Raw genomic sequence first — 22,099 nt, 5'->3', positions numbered from 1 at the left:
TATATATATATATATATATATATATATATGTATATAGTAATTTAAATAATCATAAGGATATGCCATTCGTTTGGAATGGCTCCATTTGTTACTCTGACAGCTAATATGTGTATTTTTCACTCTCAAATTTATCCAGTTTTTTACAGTGTTACCTGTAGATTTGTATAACTCTACTGTTTTAGGTGTTTATAGTTGTCAGCTTTGGTTTGATATAAATTAACCGGTAACACTTTATAATAACTTTCATTAATATACCATTCACTAATGATTAATAACTGTTATTTGTGTACATTTTTAGACACATTGGCAACATGAACTGCAATTGATAAACATTTGCCTAGTTTAAAATTTGTATTTACTAGCAATTTATTTATTATGTTCAAACTCTGATGAGCTAATGATTTGGGTAACACTTTCTATGAATGTCATCTTTATTAGACGCTATAACCACATTCATAACATATTATAATGCATTCATAAGGCATTATAAACATGGCTATAAATGTTTATAAAAATGCATAACCCATTATAGCCATGTTTGTTAAGCCTTCTGACCTGTGATCATAATACATTATAAGCTGTGCTTATAATATATATGTTAAAATAGTATATATCTATCATTAATAATCTAGTCCTACAATGAAAGTCTGGCACTTAGAGCGCACAAAGACCTGTTATAATACATTATAATTGATTATAATTAATATTATATTCAATGCAAGAATAATTTATATAATAATATATTTATAGGATTATTTAGGGTGTGTTTATAAGCTGGAAGCTTTTTTAGTCATGACACAGTCTGCAAGCTGGGACTGAGTTTCTTGATATTGATGTATAACATGTTATAAACACAGCTATTAATGCATTATAATCACAGTTCATGATGCATAATAAACATTGCTATAATGAATTATACATTTTTATAAATATGTATAGCCATGTTTATAATACCTTATGAATGCATTATAATGTGTTATGAGTATGTTCGTAGAGTCTTATAGAGATGACATTCAAAGAAAGTGTTACCACTATTTGCTAACTTTTTAATATGAATATCCACGCTGATAAATAAGTGTCATGTGTGAGCATTTGTTAATATTCAAATTCTGTTGAACTACTGCTTTGTTCACATCTACTGATCTTTAGTTAAAAATATATTAATAAAACGTTATTATAAACTGTTACCAATTAACCTGGTGTGCTGGCTTTGTTAGTGCAGTTTGTAAAAGTAAGTAAGAATAATCATGTTGTGTGTGTGCCTAACTTTCTCCTTAATTTAGCTTACCCAATTAACTTACTCACAACAATAGGAGGATGAGGACGAGCACAATGCCTCCTCTGATACATATGAGGTCATCCACCACCTCTTTTCAAACTGCCACCAATTAGGAGTGTAAGAAAATGCTGACGTGTCAAAGTACCACAGTATTTTGTTTCGCAATACTGTGTGGATTTTCAAAAACAGTGTGTCAATTTGTAATTATTATTTTACATATAAAGATTGGTTTATTTACTGTTATGTTTTATCCCCGCCCACTAGTTGTAGCAGTATTGTACTCTGCTGTTCGATTGTAATTATCTGATTTATTTAAAAGTTTTAACACTTTCTATGAACCCTGTATTCATAATGTATTATAAATGCATTTATAATGCATTATATGACATGCATAATACCATAGAATGACTGTAATAAGTCTGTATAATAACTCATGTACTCAAGTACTTAAAGCGACATTTATAACACATTATAAACTACAAGTATAAGGGTTTATAAAGAAAAGGGCTTGTAATGTCTTATAATATTTGTTCATAAGAACATTGTACAATGTAGTGTCGTAATGCCCTATAACACATAATAAGCTTTTATATAAGTGTGTAACACATTATAAAGCATTATATACAGTAATTACTGACTTTAAGGGACGTGAATTTTCATATGCTTTTTAAACATTAAGTAAATTTTATTATGCCTCACTATAATGTCTTCACAGTATTGACTGTATATAAGGCTTTATAATGTGTTATAATGTGCACACTTATATATAAAAGCTTAATTTGACAAATCGTAACTGCATATTATAATGCATTATACCAAAATATACCAAGTCTGTGTATAGTGCATTACAACACTACATTGTACAATGTTCTTGTACAATGAACATTTATAAGCCCTTTCTTTATAAACCCTTATACTTGTAGTTCATGTTGTGTTATGAATGTTGCTGTAAGTACTTATGAGCTATTATACAGACTTATTACAGTCATTATAAGGTATTATGCATGTCAGATAATGCATTATAAATGCATTTATAATACATTTTGAATACAGGGCTCATAGCAAGTGTTACCAAAGTTTTTTCTTTTATGACAATTATTTTTATACTATGACAGTTTTCTTAAAGTGGCAGTCCTGAACTGAAAGCAGAATCATTTCTGAGCTGAGAAGGGACAAAAATATTGTGTTAAATGGTACCAGTGTGTTGAAATGACCGTCCCTGCTAAGCCAAATATATTCATTCTAAAAACTGGAGTGTCGGGTCGCTTTTCACAGGAGTTCTTCTGGTCACGTCACACATCTTTACGTACTTATGTCACACATACAGCCTCTAAAAGAGGATCCGGCTCAGTTTTACTAAACATGAGCCGCTGGTGGAGCAATGGAGACTTCAGAAGAGGAAACTCAGAGCTCAGTAGCTCATTTACTCATAGTAAAAACAAAGTGCTCTCTCTCTCACACACAACATATTGAAAAAATATAACTTAGCACCACTTGGCAGCCATCACACTCAGTAAAAAGCGACAGGTCCCTTAGCTCTGATACATCAGCTGGTCAACATTACCTTTAGTGATTAGACATATAGAGAGAGTGCAATCTACCCTCCCAGAGAAAGCATGGCCAATTGTGCTCTCTCGGACTCTGGCTGCCTCAGACTAGAGTGTCAGTGTCTTAGGGACGAATTAAAATGTAACTGTAGCAAATCAAATTTACAATACATTGTAAAAACTGTATATTTTTCACACACTTACTGCTGAGCTCCATATTATTACAATGTATAATTTTCTTGTTTGAGAAACCTTGATAAAAACCTGTATGGCCTGTTATAGTGTAATTAACTCTTTGGGTATTAACAGTACCCACAGATTTAACCATGCACACTGCTGACTAAAATCCTGAAGAGCACAACTCTGAAGTTTAGTTTTTAATGGATTTGGGCTATTGTGTCTCGTCTTTGTCCATTCTGCAGCATGTGGGGTGGCACAGAACCCCCTGTTTATTCAGTATACAGCTTTTCTGTGCTCTTGCCATATGCTTTCAGTAGCCCTGTGTTGGTATTTTGTGTGAATGGCCAGTGCTCCAGGCCTTTCAGTAGCTCATCAGCAGGGTTCTCTCTGTAGGGCACTGGTTGGACAAAACCCTAGCTGTCATTATTCATTAGGTCACAGACTCTTTAGCTTTCTGTTTCTTTTGTGTAAGCTCCCAAACTTTCTCTCGCTCACATATCCAATCAGAACACGCATAGCTGCCAGACGGCCCTTTGGTTTGAGTTGTTGGTGTTTGTGTTTTTTTTTTTTTCCTCTTTGTTTTGACTGCAGTTTTTCTTTGAGCTGATTGGCTAACTTTACGTTATCATATATTACATGTATGAATTATACAACGATCAAGCATAACCACATTAACCACATAGTTTCTGAATCAGTTTCTCTGATTTTGCTATTTATAGGTTTAAGTTTGAGTAAAATGAACATTGTTGCTTTATTCTATAAACTACAAACAACATCTTGCCATGTTCTTCTCCACCAGTCTTGCACACTGCTTTTGGATAACGTTATACCACTCCTGGTGAAAGAAATCAAGCAGTTCAGTTTGGTTTGATGGTTTGTGATCATCCATCTTCCTCTTGATTATATTCCAGAGGTCTTCAATTTGGTACTGTATAATAACAGACTGTAGTTCTTTGTTTCTGTTTCTCAACTTTCGTAACCGCTTTCACGTACAGTAGCAGTCAAAAGTTTGGACACACCTTCTCATTCAATTAGTTTTCCTTTTCACTACATTGTAAATTAATGCTACAGACTATTAAGGAACAAATAAGGAAGCATAAAGTAACTTAAAATTATTAAACAAACCAAAACACTTAGAAGCTCTCATCTGGGAAGCTGTTAACTTGTGGTTTTAGAGGCTGTTAACTCTGATTAACTTGTTCTATGCAACAAAAGAAAACTCTTGCTCTTCCTTTCCATTGGTGGTCCTGATGAGAGCCAGTTTCGTCACAATGTTTTTGATAGTCTTTGCGACTGCACTTCATTTCTTAAAGTATTTTTTTTTCTTTACTTAGTTGAGTAGTTCTCACCATAATATGGATTAGCATTTGAATTAGAGCTATTCACTGTATACCTGTAACTCTACCTCTTCACTAATTTACAACTGATGCTCTCAAACAAGAAATTCAAGTAATTAACTCTTGACATGAACTGAACATAAAGCTGACTGAGAAAATGCCAAGATTTGCAAAGAGAAGAATGTAAAATATAAAACAAATTCTGGTTTGTTTAACACTTTTTTTTGTCTAGTTAATAATTCCATATGTTTTTCTTCATGGTTTACATGATTTTAATTTTAATCTACCATTAAGCAATAATACACTTGAAGTTTGTGCTATTAAGTGTAATATTGGCACTGCTGTGCTGTGGTCGTAGGCACCATTGTTGATATTTATTGAAAGATTTTGAGTTAAAGAGGATGAGAAAATATGATCTGTTTGGTTATAAACACAAATGCGAAGTTAAATAGTTCCATTGCTGTTCTGTTTGTAGCTGCTCTGTTTGGCTTGTAAGCGCTGCATTGTTACTAGGTTACCTGTATATGGCGAAGTAATACATGGAGAGCTTCGGTTACAGTGCATTACCAGCTGATAATGTCACTCATAAAACGCTTCCCAGCCAATCACATTGCAGGGTCGAAACTAACTGTGGTATAAAGCAGATTTTTTTTTTTTTTAAATAATAAAAATATGCTATGTTTAGTTTTTTTCTGAATTTAAGTGTTTTTAAACTGGTACTGTATATGACTTTACTTTTTCCCCCTAAACACAGTCTGTTCTGGCTGCTGTTCAGTATGACTGTTCCCATCATTGTTCATTTCTCTTAATAAAAAGATTCCAGTGGAAAAATGTTTTCATTTAGATGTATTATACTGGAGTCTTGAGTGCTAGGCTGAAAACAGTTTGCAACACAGGATCCCCACTGTGAGCGTAATGTAGGCTGAGACCATGTTTAATCTGCGTCTGGGAAACCGGCCCGGCATTGTAACGTCACGCCGCGGCCTGGAAACCCAGGAATCCCACTTCTAATAGGAGCAACTCTTCTAGTGCTTTTAGCAGAGTGCTTCTCAGCCCGTCCCCGGGGAACCCTGCAGTGCACAGTTTGTGTTTTTTCAGCCTGGCGAACCTGATTCAGCTCATGAAGGGCTTAGTAATTATCTGACGAGTTGAATCTGGGGTGGCAGAGCTGGAAAAGTAGCTCACTGTGCAGTTCAGCAGTCCACTGGCGTTGGGTAATGAAGCGCTGCTGAGGTTAACTTTCTGCAATTTAATATATATATTTTTTTAAATGATAGTTTGCTTAATAAAAATGGATAAATAAATAAATCATGCCTCAGACATGGTGGGAGATCCAAATTGAATTCTTTCTGTTTTTGCACTGGAGCTACACGACTATCTAGACATAGGCTGGGCACAACAACCATATTGGCAATATATTATCATAGAAATAATTGCGATTAATGAGCATAAGTAAGCATGTCACAATAACTATTTTTTCTTTACAATATGTAAGCTATAACTTATACCAGTAAGGTCATTCTAAAATAATAACATAAAATACAGCATTACTTCTTACCCTGATGCTCCGTCACTCTGGAACAGGGTAAATCTGGAGTCATCAGACTACATGAACTTCGTCCACTGCTCCAGAGTTCAATCTTTATGCTCTCTAGCAAATTTAAGTCCTTATTGCCAGTTATCCTCACTGATAAGTGCTTCTCTTCAATTCCTTGACTTCCCTTCTCATTGTGTGTGTGAAAATTGTTACAGCCTGGAAAGCCAGACCAGTAACATATGCTAGGACGACACCCGCTCACGCATTTTAAGCCCAGACCAAAGATGATACCAACCACAAAAATACAAGCCAAAATGATTTATTTAGAATAAATAGTAGCATTTACGTCGGGGATAAGAAATGCCTAAAATAACAAACAAACAAAACTAACTTAGAAATTTAGAGCTAACTTACCTAATAAAAAAAGAAACAAAAATACATAAATCTTCCCTCCCTCCCTAACTAACAAAACAAAGGAGAAAAGAAACCCCCTCCCAAAGAAACAGACCTTATCCCCTACAGTGCTACATTGGCTTTTAGTATTATTTGAAGTGTATTTACAGAAGGATATTATGACAAAGTTAAATAACATGCGTCTACTTTAGTTATCTAAACAGCTCGGTTTTTACTCACAACAGCACAAACAATAAAATAGAAAGACAGGTGGTTTGGTCTGGGCGGCGTGGTGGTTGAATGGGTCGGGTGTTGCGCTGCACTCCACATCGGCCAGCGCTTTATTGTGACGCAGGACCAGGATCAATTAATCAGCTCCTCCCTCTCACAGGTAACCTGCAGGACTGATAGAAAGAGTTAAGGAGAGCGCAAGAGTGAGGTAGCTTAGAAAAGGGAAGGCAACAAAGAGAAAAATATAAAAATCTCCCTCCGTAACAAAATGCTCTGACTTTTATGTTTTAATTAAACATATCCCTGAGTTCTAGTGCTAATTTTCTACCATTTCATTTTTCAAAACGTTTTAAGTTTTCACTGATCACTCAACATTTTCTTCTGACCACATTCCTTCCTCAAAGATGATGTTTCCCCCACTGTCTTTCTACTTTTTAATAATGCTTCTGACCATTCTTAACCCAATTTTAGTAGTTTCAGCATCACATTTTGAGACATTTATTACATTTATTAATTTGTGATTTTGACAAATAGGCACAGAGTACTTCTCAACAGGAGATAGACGGAGAAGATGAATGGTTTGGCTTACAAAAAATATGTCTGTTGTCCAAATTGACCCAAGTTGTCCCAATTGTTTTTAAACAAAGTTGGCATATCAGCTCTTACATGTTAATAGCAGAAATGACAAAATGGCCTAAACTTATCATAAAATTTTATAATGATAAAACTGTACAGACAGTAGCAATGCGTTTACACATTACATAGTTAAACTTTAAATTATTAAAAATATAAAGACTTGGAAATAAATTATATTTAATTTCTAAAATATCTTAAATAAATAAAACAAATACAATAAAACAAAGATCTTTTGCAGTTCTCTATCAGCAGCACTCTTATGTTAGTAAGTGTGTGTAAGTGTGTAAGGCTGTCAGTAAGTGTGTGTTCTGTGTTGTGCAGCTCTGGGACACCCTCACACCTTCTTCTGCCGTTTGGAGCTGGGCTCTGACTGGGAGGTGCCGCGGAAGTTCCAGTGCCAGGTGGAGGTGGAGTTCGACATGCCTGCTGCCTCTGCCTCCAAGGCCACGGTTCGCTCGCTGTCTGTGGAGGACAGGACCGATCTGAAGAAGTGGATCACTTACAAAGCACATTACTCCTACCAGGTACTCTACCTGTGTGTGTGTGTGTGAGAGAGAGAGAGAGAGAGAGAGAGAGAGAGAGAGAGGCACATACCATTACTGTCCACATAATAGATCTTGTCATTGAATGCACTGAAATCCTCACAGCAACACTCCTAAATCTAGTAGAAGATCTTCATTGGGTAGTAGAGACAGTTACTACAACAAAAGCAGTGTAGACTCATTTTTAATACCCAAACAATTGTGTGTCCCAATAGTTTTGTTCATAAAGTGGTGAAATTGAAGTTTCTTATGTATATAAGGATTGTCTTTACAGAGAACCTTAAAGATACTGTTTTTAAGGTTGCATATTATTTATTTTTCCTTATTATTCCAGTAGATTATTATTATTGATTACATTTACCGTATTTTTGGCACTATTTGGCACACCAGATTATAAGGCACACGATAAATGAATGTGTTTTATGGTCTATATTCATACGAAGCGCAACAGATTATAACTCACATTTTATGTGACACTAGAAAGGAACAGGAGTGTCGCTTTGTTTTCCTTCTAATTCAGCAGGTCTCTGTTAAGCTAACCTAAGCTAACATTTTCTTTTAATGTCAAACGAGAGCTGGATGTTAATCTGAACAGATTTCATTAAAACGGGCCCAAAATATTATATATTTATTATTATTATATCTCTGTTTTTGCCATTTTTCATTATTTTTCCTTTTTGATGTAATGTAAATCTGACAATCATCATGAAAAAAACAATAGAAATGCTCCAAATTACTTGGAATATTCTGTACATAGACATTTATACTAATATACTAATATATTCTTTAATTAATTTATACACTTATTAATATGCCATACCATATGCATATGTCTGTCTTTGTTAAAGAGCATAATATAAAGTATTTTAGCATAAATTCACATATTTTTAATGTGTGACAGCATCCTGTATCATTTCTACATCTCTCCCATTTGTAATACACCAAACCGTGTGAAAATTGGGTAGAAATTTTGGAAAAAGTTGTAAATATTATAGGTGTATTAAACACCTTCCTCAATGTAAATACATGAACTGGGGTCATTTGGTTGACTCCTCCAATATGGCGGTCGGCTGAATTGCCAGGAGGCAGCCTATGCGGCGTCTATGTATGTATATGTATATATATATATATATATATATATATATATATATATATATATATATATATATGTCTATGATTCTGTATAGTTGGCAAACTGTTTTTGGCAATATGTAACCTACTGTACCTCACACACCCTGATAAAGTGTAGAGCCAGTGTCAGAAGTGTATGTGTGTGTGTGTGTATGTGTGTGTGTGCATATGTTTGCACAGTAAATACAGTAGTGTTTATACTGCAGTCTTCCACACCCTGCTGAAGTCCTGCCTAGTTCTTCACTCTACAATAACCCCCCCTGTGATGCTGCTGCATTTGCTGCACATTTGGCTGCATTAGAGTGATTTGCGGGGCCTTTAGGGATGAGTCTCTTCCTGCTAAACTTCATCAGCCGTCTGACGGAGTGACTGGACGACAGGCAGTCACCCCACAGCAACCTGCTGTCTCAGCTGCCAGAGCTGTTTTCCCTTCTGCAATCCAAACATGTCATTAAGGTGGCTGGAGCTGTCTCCCCCCAGCATCTGCTCCCATTAGCTCTCATCAGCCGTGCTGAGGAATCAGCTCCTCCGCGCGGGAACGCTTTAAACCGGCCGGAGAACCTGCAGGACTTTCACTCCCACTCTCTCACTGCGGACCCTCGGGACAGGAGAGGCGGGGAAGTTCTGGTGTGATGTTATTACCAGAGCTGAGGTGTGCTGTGGCAGCAGGTGGTCCTCACCTGAGTGGGGTTAATCCCCTGCGAGAGGGGCCAGATTGCTGCGGGATGAGCTTCTGGAGCAGACGTCCGTGTGACATCACTGATCAGCCCATTCTTATTCTGTCTGACTGGATCCTGTGGGGTTTTATGTTGGCTATGCACCACATACCTCGATTTCTAAAGCAAAGAAAAAAGGGATTACTGTGTAGACTGTACAAACGCTCAATTGTTTAATATCCAAAAGATGCATGAAACCCCCCAAAAATCCTTACAAGCAGTGTAAATATTTTTTACTAACTCCATTACTTTTGATTCTATCAATATTTAGTGCAATGGTGTTTCTTACCTCTATCAGGTAAGGTTTTAATTACGATAATTCACTCGTTTTTCGTAACAAAACACATGTTCAAACCTTTTTAATGTTTCACTACTTTATTACTTTTAAAAACCAACATATAAAACAATAGTTTTACATAACATTAAAACATAACACTGGAATTTTGTTTTAGTTTTTGCAGGGGTGGTTTTATACTGAAAAAATACTTTTAACTATTGTTTCTAGATCTTCAAACTTTAAAACCGATCAAATTGACCCAGAATAAAACAGGAGGGTTAAAAAAACATCACACACTCCATTATTTGGTTGGGTCTGTGGCCTTTATATTTTATTATACCACAGTTAGTTTCGACCCTGCAATGTAATTGGCTGAGAGGCGGTCTATCAGTCCCGTTATCAGCCGGTAATGCACTGTAACTGAAGCTCTCCATGTATTACTCCTCCACACAGAGGCAACCTAGCAACGATGCAGCGCTTACAAACCAAACAGCACAGCTATAAACAGAGCAGCAATGGAACTATTTTAACTGGCGGAGTGTTTATAACAAAACAGATCATATTTTCAATAAAAAGTGATAATGAAACTGTGGTATAATCGGCCTGCACGTTATAGCACCCCTTCGGGTGTATTATTGCTTAATTGCGGCTTTACGCATTTGCTGTGGCATCATTTCCACAATCTTCTGCCAAAATGTAAAAAATATTTCTGTCCTGAACTGCATAAATAAAAAGTGCTGATTTTAAAATAGCTTCCTGACTCTGTACCAATGCGTGCTTTGCCAGTAGTTACACAGTTATTACAAGGGTTATTATGTTATGTTATGTGTAACTATAAGGGGTGTAATGGTACGTGTATTCTTTATGAACCGTCACAATATAAGGGTCACGATTTGGTTCACGCAAACACGCACAGAATAAACAGTACAGGCAGTCTGTAGGAGACTTGTGGAACCAATGAATGTACTCTCTTTCTCTCTCCCTCTTTTCCTCACTGTCTCTCTTTCTCTCTTCCTCGCCGCCTCTTTTTCTCTCTCTTGCTGTCTCTCTCTCTCTCTCTCTCTCAAAGAAATTATAATACAGTAAAAATGATCTAGTCTGCCAGTCCTAAACCATACTACACTATTAATATTGTCTCCTAACAATAATACTAAAAAAATCAGCATTAAAAAATTGATTTGAATTCATTTTTAGGTGATTGACACCACTAATATAATTTAATTTTAATGATCTCGTTTGACAAAATTTCTTCAAAAGAACTCAAACACTGAAATGCATCCAGTAAAATGCTTAGGGGAAAAAAACATTTATTATGAAGTGGGACCAATACTGTGTGACATTTTTTTTACTTTTTAACTTCCTGTTGTAATGATCTGACAGTTGTCCTTTACTTAGTTTAAAATTTCATCATGAACAAACCAAAAGAAATGCTTCAAGTGACTTGGAATAAAATAGAAGGATTTTCCTTATTCTGTATAGTTGGCATTATGGAAATAAAGGGTTTTTGTATAAATATATATAAAATCTCACATGTTGATAAAGCATAAATTCAGTAGTCAGAAGTGCAGAGTGTGTCTTTCATAAACAATCTCATTCCATAATCAACTAAAGTGCAACATTAAATTTTAGTCCACGAATTATGAGCACAGATTTGATTTTGATGGTAGTTTAAGGTTTCAGAAGGTCTGAAAGCCTGTGTTTAAGTCCTTCCCAAACATGGGCTGCATTTTTATCTCTTGGAAGGGACTGCCCTCCAGTGGAAGATGTTTCTCATTACAACCTGTTTTTCCTAATGTCTCCTGTTTTCCTGTAGGTGGGGATAGAGCAAAAGAGCGAGGGCATGCTGGAGAGTGCAGATCAGGAGAAGCCTGGGGAGTGTGCTCATCAGTGAGGAAGAACTGATCCAGAATTGCCTTCTTCTTTCTTCTTCCTTTTTTCTTTTTTTTTTTTTCTTTTCTTTGGAAAAGTTGCACTTTGAAAAATCCAGAAATGTAAAAGTCCATCATTTCTATGAACAGACTTAGCTTGCTTTGCTTTGGGAATTATTTGGTATGAACTTTTTGAGTGTAAGACACGTTGAACAGACATGGACCTGGAAGTATGGTACACATATGCTGTAATTATAACAGGGAAGATGATACATGTATTTAATACATATTTAATACATGTATAACGAGGCTGAAACACAGATTACACATATATCAGGCTTACAAGGGAAGTATTTGAGGGATAGAGTGAAATGGCACTTTTTAATTCGCTGTTTTAAAAAGCTGTCACATGATGATTGATTTAGGCCTGGTCATTTTTTAGAATGATTGTGATGAAAAGCAGGGAAATTATTAATTACTACATTTGTTTTTTTGTTTGCTAAAAACGTTTAATTATGCATCAAATAGAAACAGGGAAGTTTTAGCTTTGCCTGGTGGAGGGATGCTTTAACTTCAGCTAACTCTAACAGTATTTCAGCACATCACAACCACATCACAACATATTATATTATTATCATTAGCTGGCGATGACCTCTAAAATGGAAATTGATTGGTTCAGATTGGATATAAGTTATTATTATTGCTTAATACTTGAAACAGAATAATAATTTCTTCTGGAAAAGTGGAAAAGAAGGGAAGCATACCAAGAAAACCAAGTAAACCATTCACTCTCATTTAAAACACTTTATTTACAGTGTTAACATTTTTATATTAAGCTCTCCTTTTAGCAGAGGTGGAAAAAGTACTGAAAAATTGTAATTGAGTAAAAGTACCTTTACTTTGCTAAAAATGTACTCAAGTAAAAGTAAAAGTACCCATCTAAAAATCTACTCAAGTAAAAATAAAAGTACCCATCTAAAAATCTACTCAAGTAAAAATAAAAGTACCCATCTAAAATTCTACTCCAGTAAAAGTAAAAAGTACTCCATTTAAAAATCTACTCAAGTAAAAATAAAAGTACCATCTAAAAATCTACTGGAGTAAAAGTAAGAGTACCCATCTAAAAATCTACTCGAGTAAAAGTAAAAAGTACTCAATTTAAAATGTACTTTGAGTAAAAGTTACATAGTTACTTTTAATTATTTGATGTAAAAAAGTAAAAACAAATAATAAATTATTTTTTTTAAATGAACTTCTACTCCACATAATAATTTGGATCTTTCAGGCAGTATTTGTTTAGACCATCCCATTAATCCTTTTTTAAGAACAAGTGGCACTGGTAGGTTTCTATGATCCATTTTTTTTTTACTATTAAAATTTTATGGTCATATAGGTGATTATAAACTGTATTTTTATAGTTTTACAGTTCATTGTTATATTCTAACTTGCCATTGCTGTGCTTTAACTGCTTTTTACATGTTTTTTTTAACATTCAAGCAGATTGTTTAATGATAAAAATACTTACAACTACATGCTTTCTCAGGTTTGATGTGGAAGTTTTGAAAGCTGACAGCTCTGTCCGGCGGGGCACATTTTGTATTGCATGAGGACGTTATTGCCTCGTTATTCTACGCGCGAGCATCCATGCGCCGGTGCATCCGCGCCAATTATTATTATTATTATTATTTTTTCATTCAGACAATTGTTTTTTTTCCCAGCATATATTTTTTTACTCAGTAATTGGGAGTTTTCCAATGTAGTAAAGTAAATTACTTGTGTCAAAATGTACTTGAGTAAAAGTTAAATTACCTATTTTAAAAACTACTTTAAAAATTACAAATTACTCATAAAATCTACTCAATTACAGTAACTTGAGTAAATGTAATTCATTACTTTCCACCTCTGCCTTTTAGACATGTAGCAAATAGCTGGAGATTTTCTGTTGCAAAATTTTTCAACACCTTCATGCCTATCGTCTTAGGTACTAAGTGAAGCATCTTTAGACCACTAATCCATAGGCCCAAAAAGTTCCAGTTTTGTTTCACTATTCCTCAGAAAAGGCTTCCAGTACTTCTGTTGAGTGAATAAACAGGACAACTGGAACATTTTTCAGGTCTGTGGATCAGTGGTATGACCAGAGAGGGAAAAATGAAGCATCTGCAAAAAAAAAAAAAAAAAAGGTGGCACCAAACAGGGACGGTGGGAATAAAAGGAGAGGAGAGAATGGCATGTACGGGGAGGTCTTATAAAGACAGGTGGAAGCTGGTGATTGGTTGAGATACAAGTGACGAGCACTGGAGTTTCCTGCTAGAACTGGTGCTGAAGCTTATAATTCTTTTGGTGGAAAAGTGCTATGTGAGTTCTTCAGAGAACTGTTGGCTGAATTCACTTTGTACTCGGTGGCTGGCAAGATAAAGTCTGGGTAATCTCTATAATAATAATAATGTGTGGAAAATAAAAGGGCTTTATTTATAACTTGACAGCTGCAACCATAATCTGCACAGTAGAAGTGAAGAGGTCAAGAGGTGAAGCCAGACCAAGTGTCTCCGCCTGCCTTCATTGAGTTTACAGAGTAACAGCACTGTAACCGAAGCTCTCCATTACTATTATTACTCCACCACGTACAGGTAACCTAGCAACGATGCAGTGCTTACAAACCAAACAGTGCAGTTACAAACAGAGCAGCAATGGAACGATAAAACTCGTATGTTCACGTCCTCTTTAACTCAAAATCTTTTAAAAAACAGTGATAATGAAACTGTGGGATAATCACAATAATGCACTCGAGGTCTGTGCTGTAAGATGTAATATTGGCAGAAATAAATCTTGTGATTTTGGCAGAAGCTTGTGAAAATGATGCCACAGCAAATGCTTATAGCTGCAATTAATGTGCTATAAGGTGTAATATTGGCACTGCTGCAGGCAGAGTGTTGTAGATCAGCACAGCAGTGCCAATATTACACCTTATAGCACCTTAATTGCAGCTATAAGCATTTGCTGTGGCATCATTTTCACAAGCTTCTGCCAAAATCACAAGATTTATTTCTGTCCAGAACTACAGAAAGTCAGACCAAGTGTCTTCGCCTGTCTTCATTGAGTTTATGCAGTTATTGGAATTAAACACTGGAGAAGGACAGACAGTTTAATGGTCGGACTACTTCGTCATGGAAACATATTGGAATGGGTAGAATGGGGACATTGATTATAACTAATCACAACTACTTTTGTCTACATAACACTAGCAGTGTTAAATAAAGCAGACTTTGACCTTTGTTTTACTGTATTGATTCCTAAAAGTATGATTACAGTATGATTCCTAAAAAAAACAAACAAACAAAAAAAAACGCAGTCATTACAATCTGGCTGCTCGTTAATTAAGACTTTGTTTACATGTATATCATTGGGAGTTGTTTGTTCACTGTTTTTTATTTTTAATTTCATGGATAACATAATCATTTTAGGCCTTGTATCATCAGTAACCCTTCATAAACTCAGTAACTCATAATAACTCATAAACGCTGCCGACAAACCGCATGTGAAATAATGTTACAGATGGGGATCTTGATAGATGTAAATCACTTAAGGTGTTAAAGTGTTAAAGTGGGGCTGTATTGCATATTGCAATGCACAGTAATTGTCTTACATTACAGCCTCAAATCGTTACTCATGTCTTAATGTTATAAGTAAGGACTTAACGTTAGTGTTAAGTCTGTGAAACTGCTGTAATATTTTATTTTTAGGAGACTGTTGCAATTAAAATGATTCAACCCCCCATTTCAAATTAGGTTTATTAGCTAAATATACAAACTTTCAGCTGTTTGCGATAAACCAATTTAATAGGAACAGTTTAAACAGCTACAATCTAATATATAACAAGTGATTTCTCCAAATGCAACACTAAAAATAAATACCACTTTTTAATAACTGTTGTTGCAGAAGTATTCAACCCCTTCATGCATAGCATCTTAGATATAAAGTGAAGCACCCTTAGACCGCTGATCCATAGGCCCAAAAAGTTCAAGTTTGCTCTGTTGTTCCCTAGAAAAGACTTACAATCAACAATATTTCTGTTGAGTGATTGGTTGAGTGGTTGAGTGATTGGTGTGGCGAAGTGGATAACACCAGTACCTGCCAGTGAGCTAACTACCACATCACAAAGAGTCCCTGGGCAAGACTCCTAACACTACATTGGCCAAATCTGTAACAGAAATAACCTTGTATTAATGTAAGTGTGTGGAAAAGAGCATCAGCTAAATGCTGTAAATATAAATATAAATGTATATTAATGGATATAAATGGAAATATTAAATAAAACTGGAACATTTTTCAAGTCTGTGGATCAGTGGTATGACCAGAAAAGGAAAAATAAAGCATATGCTGAAAAGTCCTGCAGTGTGTGGACCGCAACATGGATTTAAAACAGAACAGAAGGAACTATTATGTCTTTTCTGGAGAAGTTGAGGCTTGAGCATCATTGGGCCAAACAACAGGACAGTGAACCCAAGCATACCTCAAATTCCACTACAAGGCTTGGTTTCAGAAGAAGTCCTGGAAGATTCTGAAGGGGCCGTCATAGTCCCATGACTTGAACCTAGTGCTGGGCGATTTTACGATTAATATGGTTAATTTAAATCACAGTTTAAATGCAATTTTCAAAATGGAGTAATCGCAATTGTACATACAGACATTTTATCTTTTTAATCTAAAATATCTGAAAACGCTACTCATTTCTGAAGTGTTTTTCCATCTTACCTTGGTTACCGGCGCCTCTCACAGACTAACCCGCGCATATTTTCTAAACATTCCTCTCAGTCCGAGGACTGAGCTCGTACTAAAAAAAGTTCCAGCACTGGGATAAAACATATATATTTATCTAGAGATAAATTTGACCATTTCTAAAAACTACAGTGTCATAACTCTCCGGTGAGGATCTGTGATTAATTCTGAAAACAATAATAATCTCTCCTTCACAGTTTCTTCTGATTTGTTTAGTGCGTTTTTTCTCAATTTTCAGTCACAAACCCGCACTATAATCCAGTATAATCCAGTGTCTGTCAGTGTGCTTATATATATATATATATATATATATATATATATATATATATATATATATATATATATATATATATTTTACACGTAAACCTAGTTTTGAACCATTTCTTTGTCATCTGTTGTTTAATTTTGGCTAGGGGGGGGAATCGATTATAATAAAAAATCAGATTTTTTTGGTAAAAAAAAAAAAGATTTGTCACAATCGTCCAGCACTACTTGAACCCTGTAAAAATCTTTGGTGGGATTTATAGAAAGCTGTTGCAAAATAAAAACTCATGAATATTAGTGAACTCTAGTGGTCACTGCCCATAAGAACATTTTATCTGGCTATTCATCCCATGTGCAGTTCTACTGAGTACTAAAGACACTTAAGCTTGTTATGAATTAGTTGAATAAATCTAGAACTGCAGTAGTCATTAATAGAGGTGTATTGTGTTGAATTAAGAGAAATCATTTGCTAAATCAGTTGTTTTAAGCCGTTTAAATTGTTCTTGTTTGATTGGTTTACCTCAAACAGCTCAAAGCTCAAAGTACATTTTGCTAATCAACCACAATTTGCATCAGTGGAGTTGATTTTTTGATTTGTGTTGATGTGCTTTAGCTGTATGATGTATTATTTTTACTAACCTGTAATTTTAATGTGTTGGGGCTGTAGGGAGGTGTTGCACTACTAGATTTTGATCTTATTTTTTATTTTTTTGTAAGTTTATTTTTTTTTAAAACAAGTTTTCTCTGGGCTGCAGTGTTTGCAGTGCACAGTTTGAGTTGTATGTGAATCTGGGGATGATTCAATTGAGTTAAAAGTGAATCAAGTGAATGAAATGAATACATTTTTCTAGTAACTAATACACAAAATTTGACGTACAGCTTGGATGAAAACATGAAAAATCCAGAAAGAACACCATATATTTTCATATGAACTTACAGTATATTTGTGTATTAGTATTAATACTTAATTGATCATAGAATTTTTATAATTGGTTCATTATCTGAGGCTTTATGATTACTAACATTCAGGCGCACAGTTTATTGACCCACTTGACTCAAAGTCATTAACCTCAGTAAAAGCCAGAGCTCTCACAAGAGCTGCAGAGCCAGTCACACACTTTTTTTACACACTACTATTAAAATAATAGTCCTGTAAAGTAGGGGTGGGCGATATGGCCCGGAAATATAATCACGATATTTCATGGTATTTTTGCGATAACGATACTTTTGGCGATATGACAAACCACTGAATAATAAAAAAAAAAAAGTCAAGAATACACTACTGCTAGACAATTTAAATAAAATGATGTTATTGCATATAATATTAATATAAAAACAGTAAAAAAGTAGTAGGTGGGTGATATGGCACGATATTTCAGGGTCTGATATTGTTCACGATATTCAAAAATGTTGGTGATATTATTGCATACGATATGGCACACCCCTACTGCAAAGGTATTATTTTATATTCCATAGTGGACCACTTTTGTGTTTCTTATAAAGAACCATGTTTGTAATATAGATATGTACATATAAAATATATTTTTAAAGGTTTAAAGATCTCCTTCTGCTAAAATCCACTTTTTTTGTTTTTTGTATAATACTATAAGTCTCTCTCTCGATATGTTCTCCATCCATCTATGAATATTCATGAGAAAGAGCCGAAATTCTGTCTTTCTTCAGAGTCCAAAAATCAGTTAAGCAGGGCTATACAGAAACACAAAAAATGGCTCACATGGCATTTATTCATACTAAAGACCATGACTAGACAATTTAAAATGAATAAAAAAACGATGGAATGAGACATTTAAGGAATCTTAAAGAAGAACTCTGGTAAAAAAAAAAAACTTATCTTTGATGAATAGCACACCTCCATTCTCCCACAGCGTTCTGAGATCCAGAAATTTTAACAGTTTGTCCAAACCTCCTTCCGACTGGGTGATAAAATCGCTTTTTACACCGTTATCCAGCTCAAAGAAGCTCCACACCTCCTTGCTAGAATTTAAAAACAAGGCATTAATAACTTGCACAAAGTGCAATAAGAAGTTTATTAAAAAACACGGTTTACATCCCATAGTGCAGGTAAATCTCCGGGCACCGCCATCACTGTACTGATAATGACAGAGATATATACACTACCGTTCAAAAGTTTGGGGTCACATTGAAACGTCCTTATTTTTGAAGGAAAAGCACTGTACATTTCAATGAAGATAACTTTAAACTAGTCCTAACTTTAAACAAATACACTCTGTACATTGCTAATGTGGTAAATGACTATTCTAGCTGCAAATGTCTGGTTTTGGTGCAATATCTACATAGGTGTATAGAGGCCCATTTCCAGCAACTATCACTCCAGTGTTCTAATGGTACAATGTGTTTGCTCATTGGCTCAGAAGGCTAATTGATGATTAGAAAACCCTTGTGCAATCATGTTCACACACCTGAAAACAGTCTAGCTCATTACAGAAGCTACAAAACTGACCTTCCTTTGAGCAGATTGAGTTTCTGGAGCATCACATTTGTGGGGTCAATTAAATGCTCAAAATGGCCAGAAAAAGAGAACTTTCATCTGAAACTCGACAGTCTATTCTTGTTCTTAGAAATGAAGGCTATTCCATGCGAGAAATTGCTAAGAAATTGAAGATTTCCTACAACGGTGTGTACTACTCCCTTCAGAGGACAGCACAAACAGGCTCTAACCAGAGTAGAAAAAGAAGTGGGAGGCCGCGTTGCACAACTAAGCAAGAAGATAAGTACATTAGAGTCTCTAGTTTGAGAAACAGACGCCTCACAGGTCCCCAACTGGCATCTTCATTAAATAGTACCCGCAAAACACCAGTGTCAACATCTACAGTGAAGAGGCGGCTGCGGGATTTTGGGCTTCAGGGCAGAGTGGCAAAGAAAAAGCCATATCTGAGACTGGCTAATAAAAGAAAAAGATTAAGATGGGCAAAAGAACACAGACATTGGACAGAGGAAGACTGGAAAAAAAGTGTTGTGGACGGATGAATCCAAGTTTGAGGTGTTTGGATCACAAAGAAGAACCTTTGTGAGACGCAGAACAAATGAAAAGATGCTGGAAGAATGCCTGACGCCATCTGTTAAGCATGGTAGAGGTAATGTCATGGTCTGGGGTTGCTTTGGTGCTGGTAAGGTGGGAGATTTGTACAGGGTAAAAGGGATTCTGAATAAGGAAGGCTATCACTCCATTTTGCAACGCCATGCCATACCCAGTGGACAGCGCCTGATCGGAGCCAATTTCGTCAATGACCCTAAACACACCTCCAAATTGTACACGAACTATTTACAGCAGAAGCAGGCAGCTGGTATTCTATTGGTAATGGAGTGGCCAGCGCAGTCACCAGATCTGAACCCCATTGAGCTGTTGTGGGAGCAGCTTGACCGTATGGTACGCCAGAAGTGCCCATCCAACCAATCCAACTTGTGGGAGCTGCTTCTAGAAGCGTGGGGTGCAATTTCTCCAGCTTACCTCAACAAATTAACAGCTAGAATGCCAAAGGTGTGCAATGCTGTAATTGCTGCAAATGGAGGATTCTTTGATGAAAGCAAAGTTTGATGTAAAAACAATGTTATTTCAAATACAAATCATTATTTCTAACCTTGTCAATGTCTTGACTCTATTTTCTATTCATTTCACAACGTATGGTGGTGAATAAGTGTGAATTGTTTGAGTGACCCCAAACTTTTGAACGGTAGTGTACATAGACTCTGCATAGCATGCCTCTGGAGCCTATGTATATGTATATATGTCTATGACATTATCAGTACAGTGATGGTGGCGCCCGGAGATTTACCAGCACTATGGGATGTAAACAGTGGTACAGTTTTAATAAGCTTCTTATTGCACTTTTTAAGTTATTAATGCCTCAATTTAAATGTCAGAGCTCTCTGGATTCCCAATTGAGCCTGGATAAAAAGCTATTTATCGGGGCAAAATATGCCGATATGGCCGTTGTACGGAGTGCTGGGCAAAAATCTCAGGAAGCTGTAGGAGAGTGGAGGTGGACTATTCAACAAAGGTAAGTACTTTTTTTATCAGGTTTTAATACACCCAAAGTCAATTTTAGTCAATTTTACACAGTTCTTTTTTAAATTCAGTGCCTTCAACCACAGACGCAGCTCCTCTTCTGTGGAGAGCAGTGGATGTAAGTAAAATGGAGCTTCTCAGCACTTTGGTGTTTGGTATTTTTGGTATTTTCTTTAAAACTCAAAAATTCATTTTTTTTCCAGTTACTCTGATACAACTACAATCACATATGAGACGTCATTATATAACCCACTGCTGCAAATATGGCCCCCTTTTTGTATTAACGCAGAATGTGGGAGGTGAACAGTATCATATAACCTTTTGTAGGACCTTTATTTTGAATAGTGTATTAGTGAGAGGTTTGTGATATAGATTATTTTTTTAACTGTTTTTCTGGTTCTGTTTTTTTTTTTTGTAAAGTGTACGTGACTGCGGGCTGCACTCTGAAGCAGCTCTGTGTTGCTGTTGATCAGAAAGATAAAGAAGGTACTGTAATCAGCCTTGGAGCTCTTTATGATTAGGATGCCTAAATTCTAACTCTGGGGAATAAACTCTAAAGCTTTTCATGTATGACTGTGCTGTTTCTGTATTCTGAATTCTGTATATCGTCGCTGTCCAATGAAAAACAAGTATCTCCATTTTTGTCAACTTTTAGTTTACTACTTAATTTGAGCACACAAAAATTGAAGGTTCAGAAGGTTTTTTTCTCTTTGCTGTAAAGTTGCTGTTTTGGAGATACTTGATTTTCATTGGACAGTGACAATATAAAGCCCTGGGAAAAAAATAAGAGACCACCATCAGATTATTTGATTTTGAAATGGGGACAATTAACATTATTGTTTTATTCTGTAAACTACTGAAAGCATTTCTCTCATATAACTGCTCAAAATAAGAATATTTAAAATTTGAATATATATATATATATTCAAATTTTAAATATTCTTATTTTGAGCAGTTATTTGCAGAAAAATTAGAAAGCGATGCAGTAATACAGTGCTTTCAGACCTTAAATACTGCAATCATTTATGTTTTTCATTGGACAGTGACGATATACAGCCCTGGAAACATTAAGAACCACCATCAGTTTATTTGATTTGACTACTGACAGCATTTCTACTGTATTCTAAATTGAAATATTGACATTTTAAGCATTTATTTGCATAAATTAAGAACATGATGCAGTAATGCAGTGCTTTAAGACCTTAAATAATGCAAAGAATAAGTTCATATTCAATTAAATCAACAATTAAAACAAAACTAATGTTTTAAGAGTTCTGAAATCAGTATTTGGTGGAATAACCCTCATTTTTAATCACAGCTTTCATGTGTTTTGGCAT

At 35.5% G+C, this 22,099-nt stretch overlaps 1 protein-coding gene across 5 annotated transcripts in view; it reads left to right on the top strand.

Moving 5' to 3' along the window:
* The window catches only part of ston2 (stonin 2), a 73,929-nt gene extending 52,597 nt beyond the window's left edge, over positions 1 to 21,332 (top strand). For all 5 annotated transcript variants that reach the window (XM_022673240.2, XM_022673241.2, XM_022673239.2 and 2 more), the window contains 2 exons: positions 7,462 to 7,664; positions 11,620 to 21,332. In XM_022673240.2, coding sequence (XP_022528961.2) covers positions 7,462 to 7,664; positions 11,620 to 11,697 — 281 coding nt within the window. In that variant the 3' untranslated portion in view covers positions 11,698 to 21,332. The remainder of the gene's footprint in view (positions 1 to 7,461; positions 7,665 to 11,619) is intronic.
* The last annotated feature ends 767 nt before the right edge of the window (positions 21,333 to 22,099 follow it).

This window comes from Astyanax mexicanus, chromosome 14 (assembly GCF_023375975.1).
Source record: "Astyanax mexicanus isolate ESR-SI-001 chromosome 14, AstMex3_surface, whole genome shotgun sequence".
Classification (NCBI taxonomy): Eukaryota; Metazoa; Chordata; class Actinopteri; order Characiformes; family Acestrorhamphidae; genus Astyanax; species Astyanax mexicanus.
The sequence above is the reverse complement of the archived record's forward strand: the minus strand, read 5'-3'. Positions and strand labels throughout refer to the sequence as shown.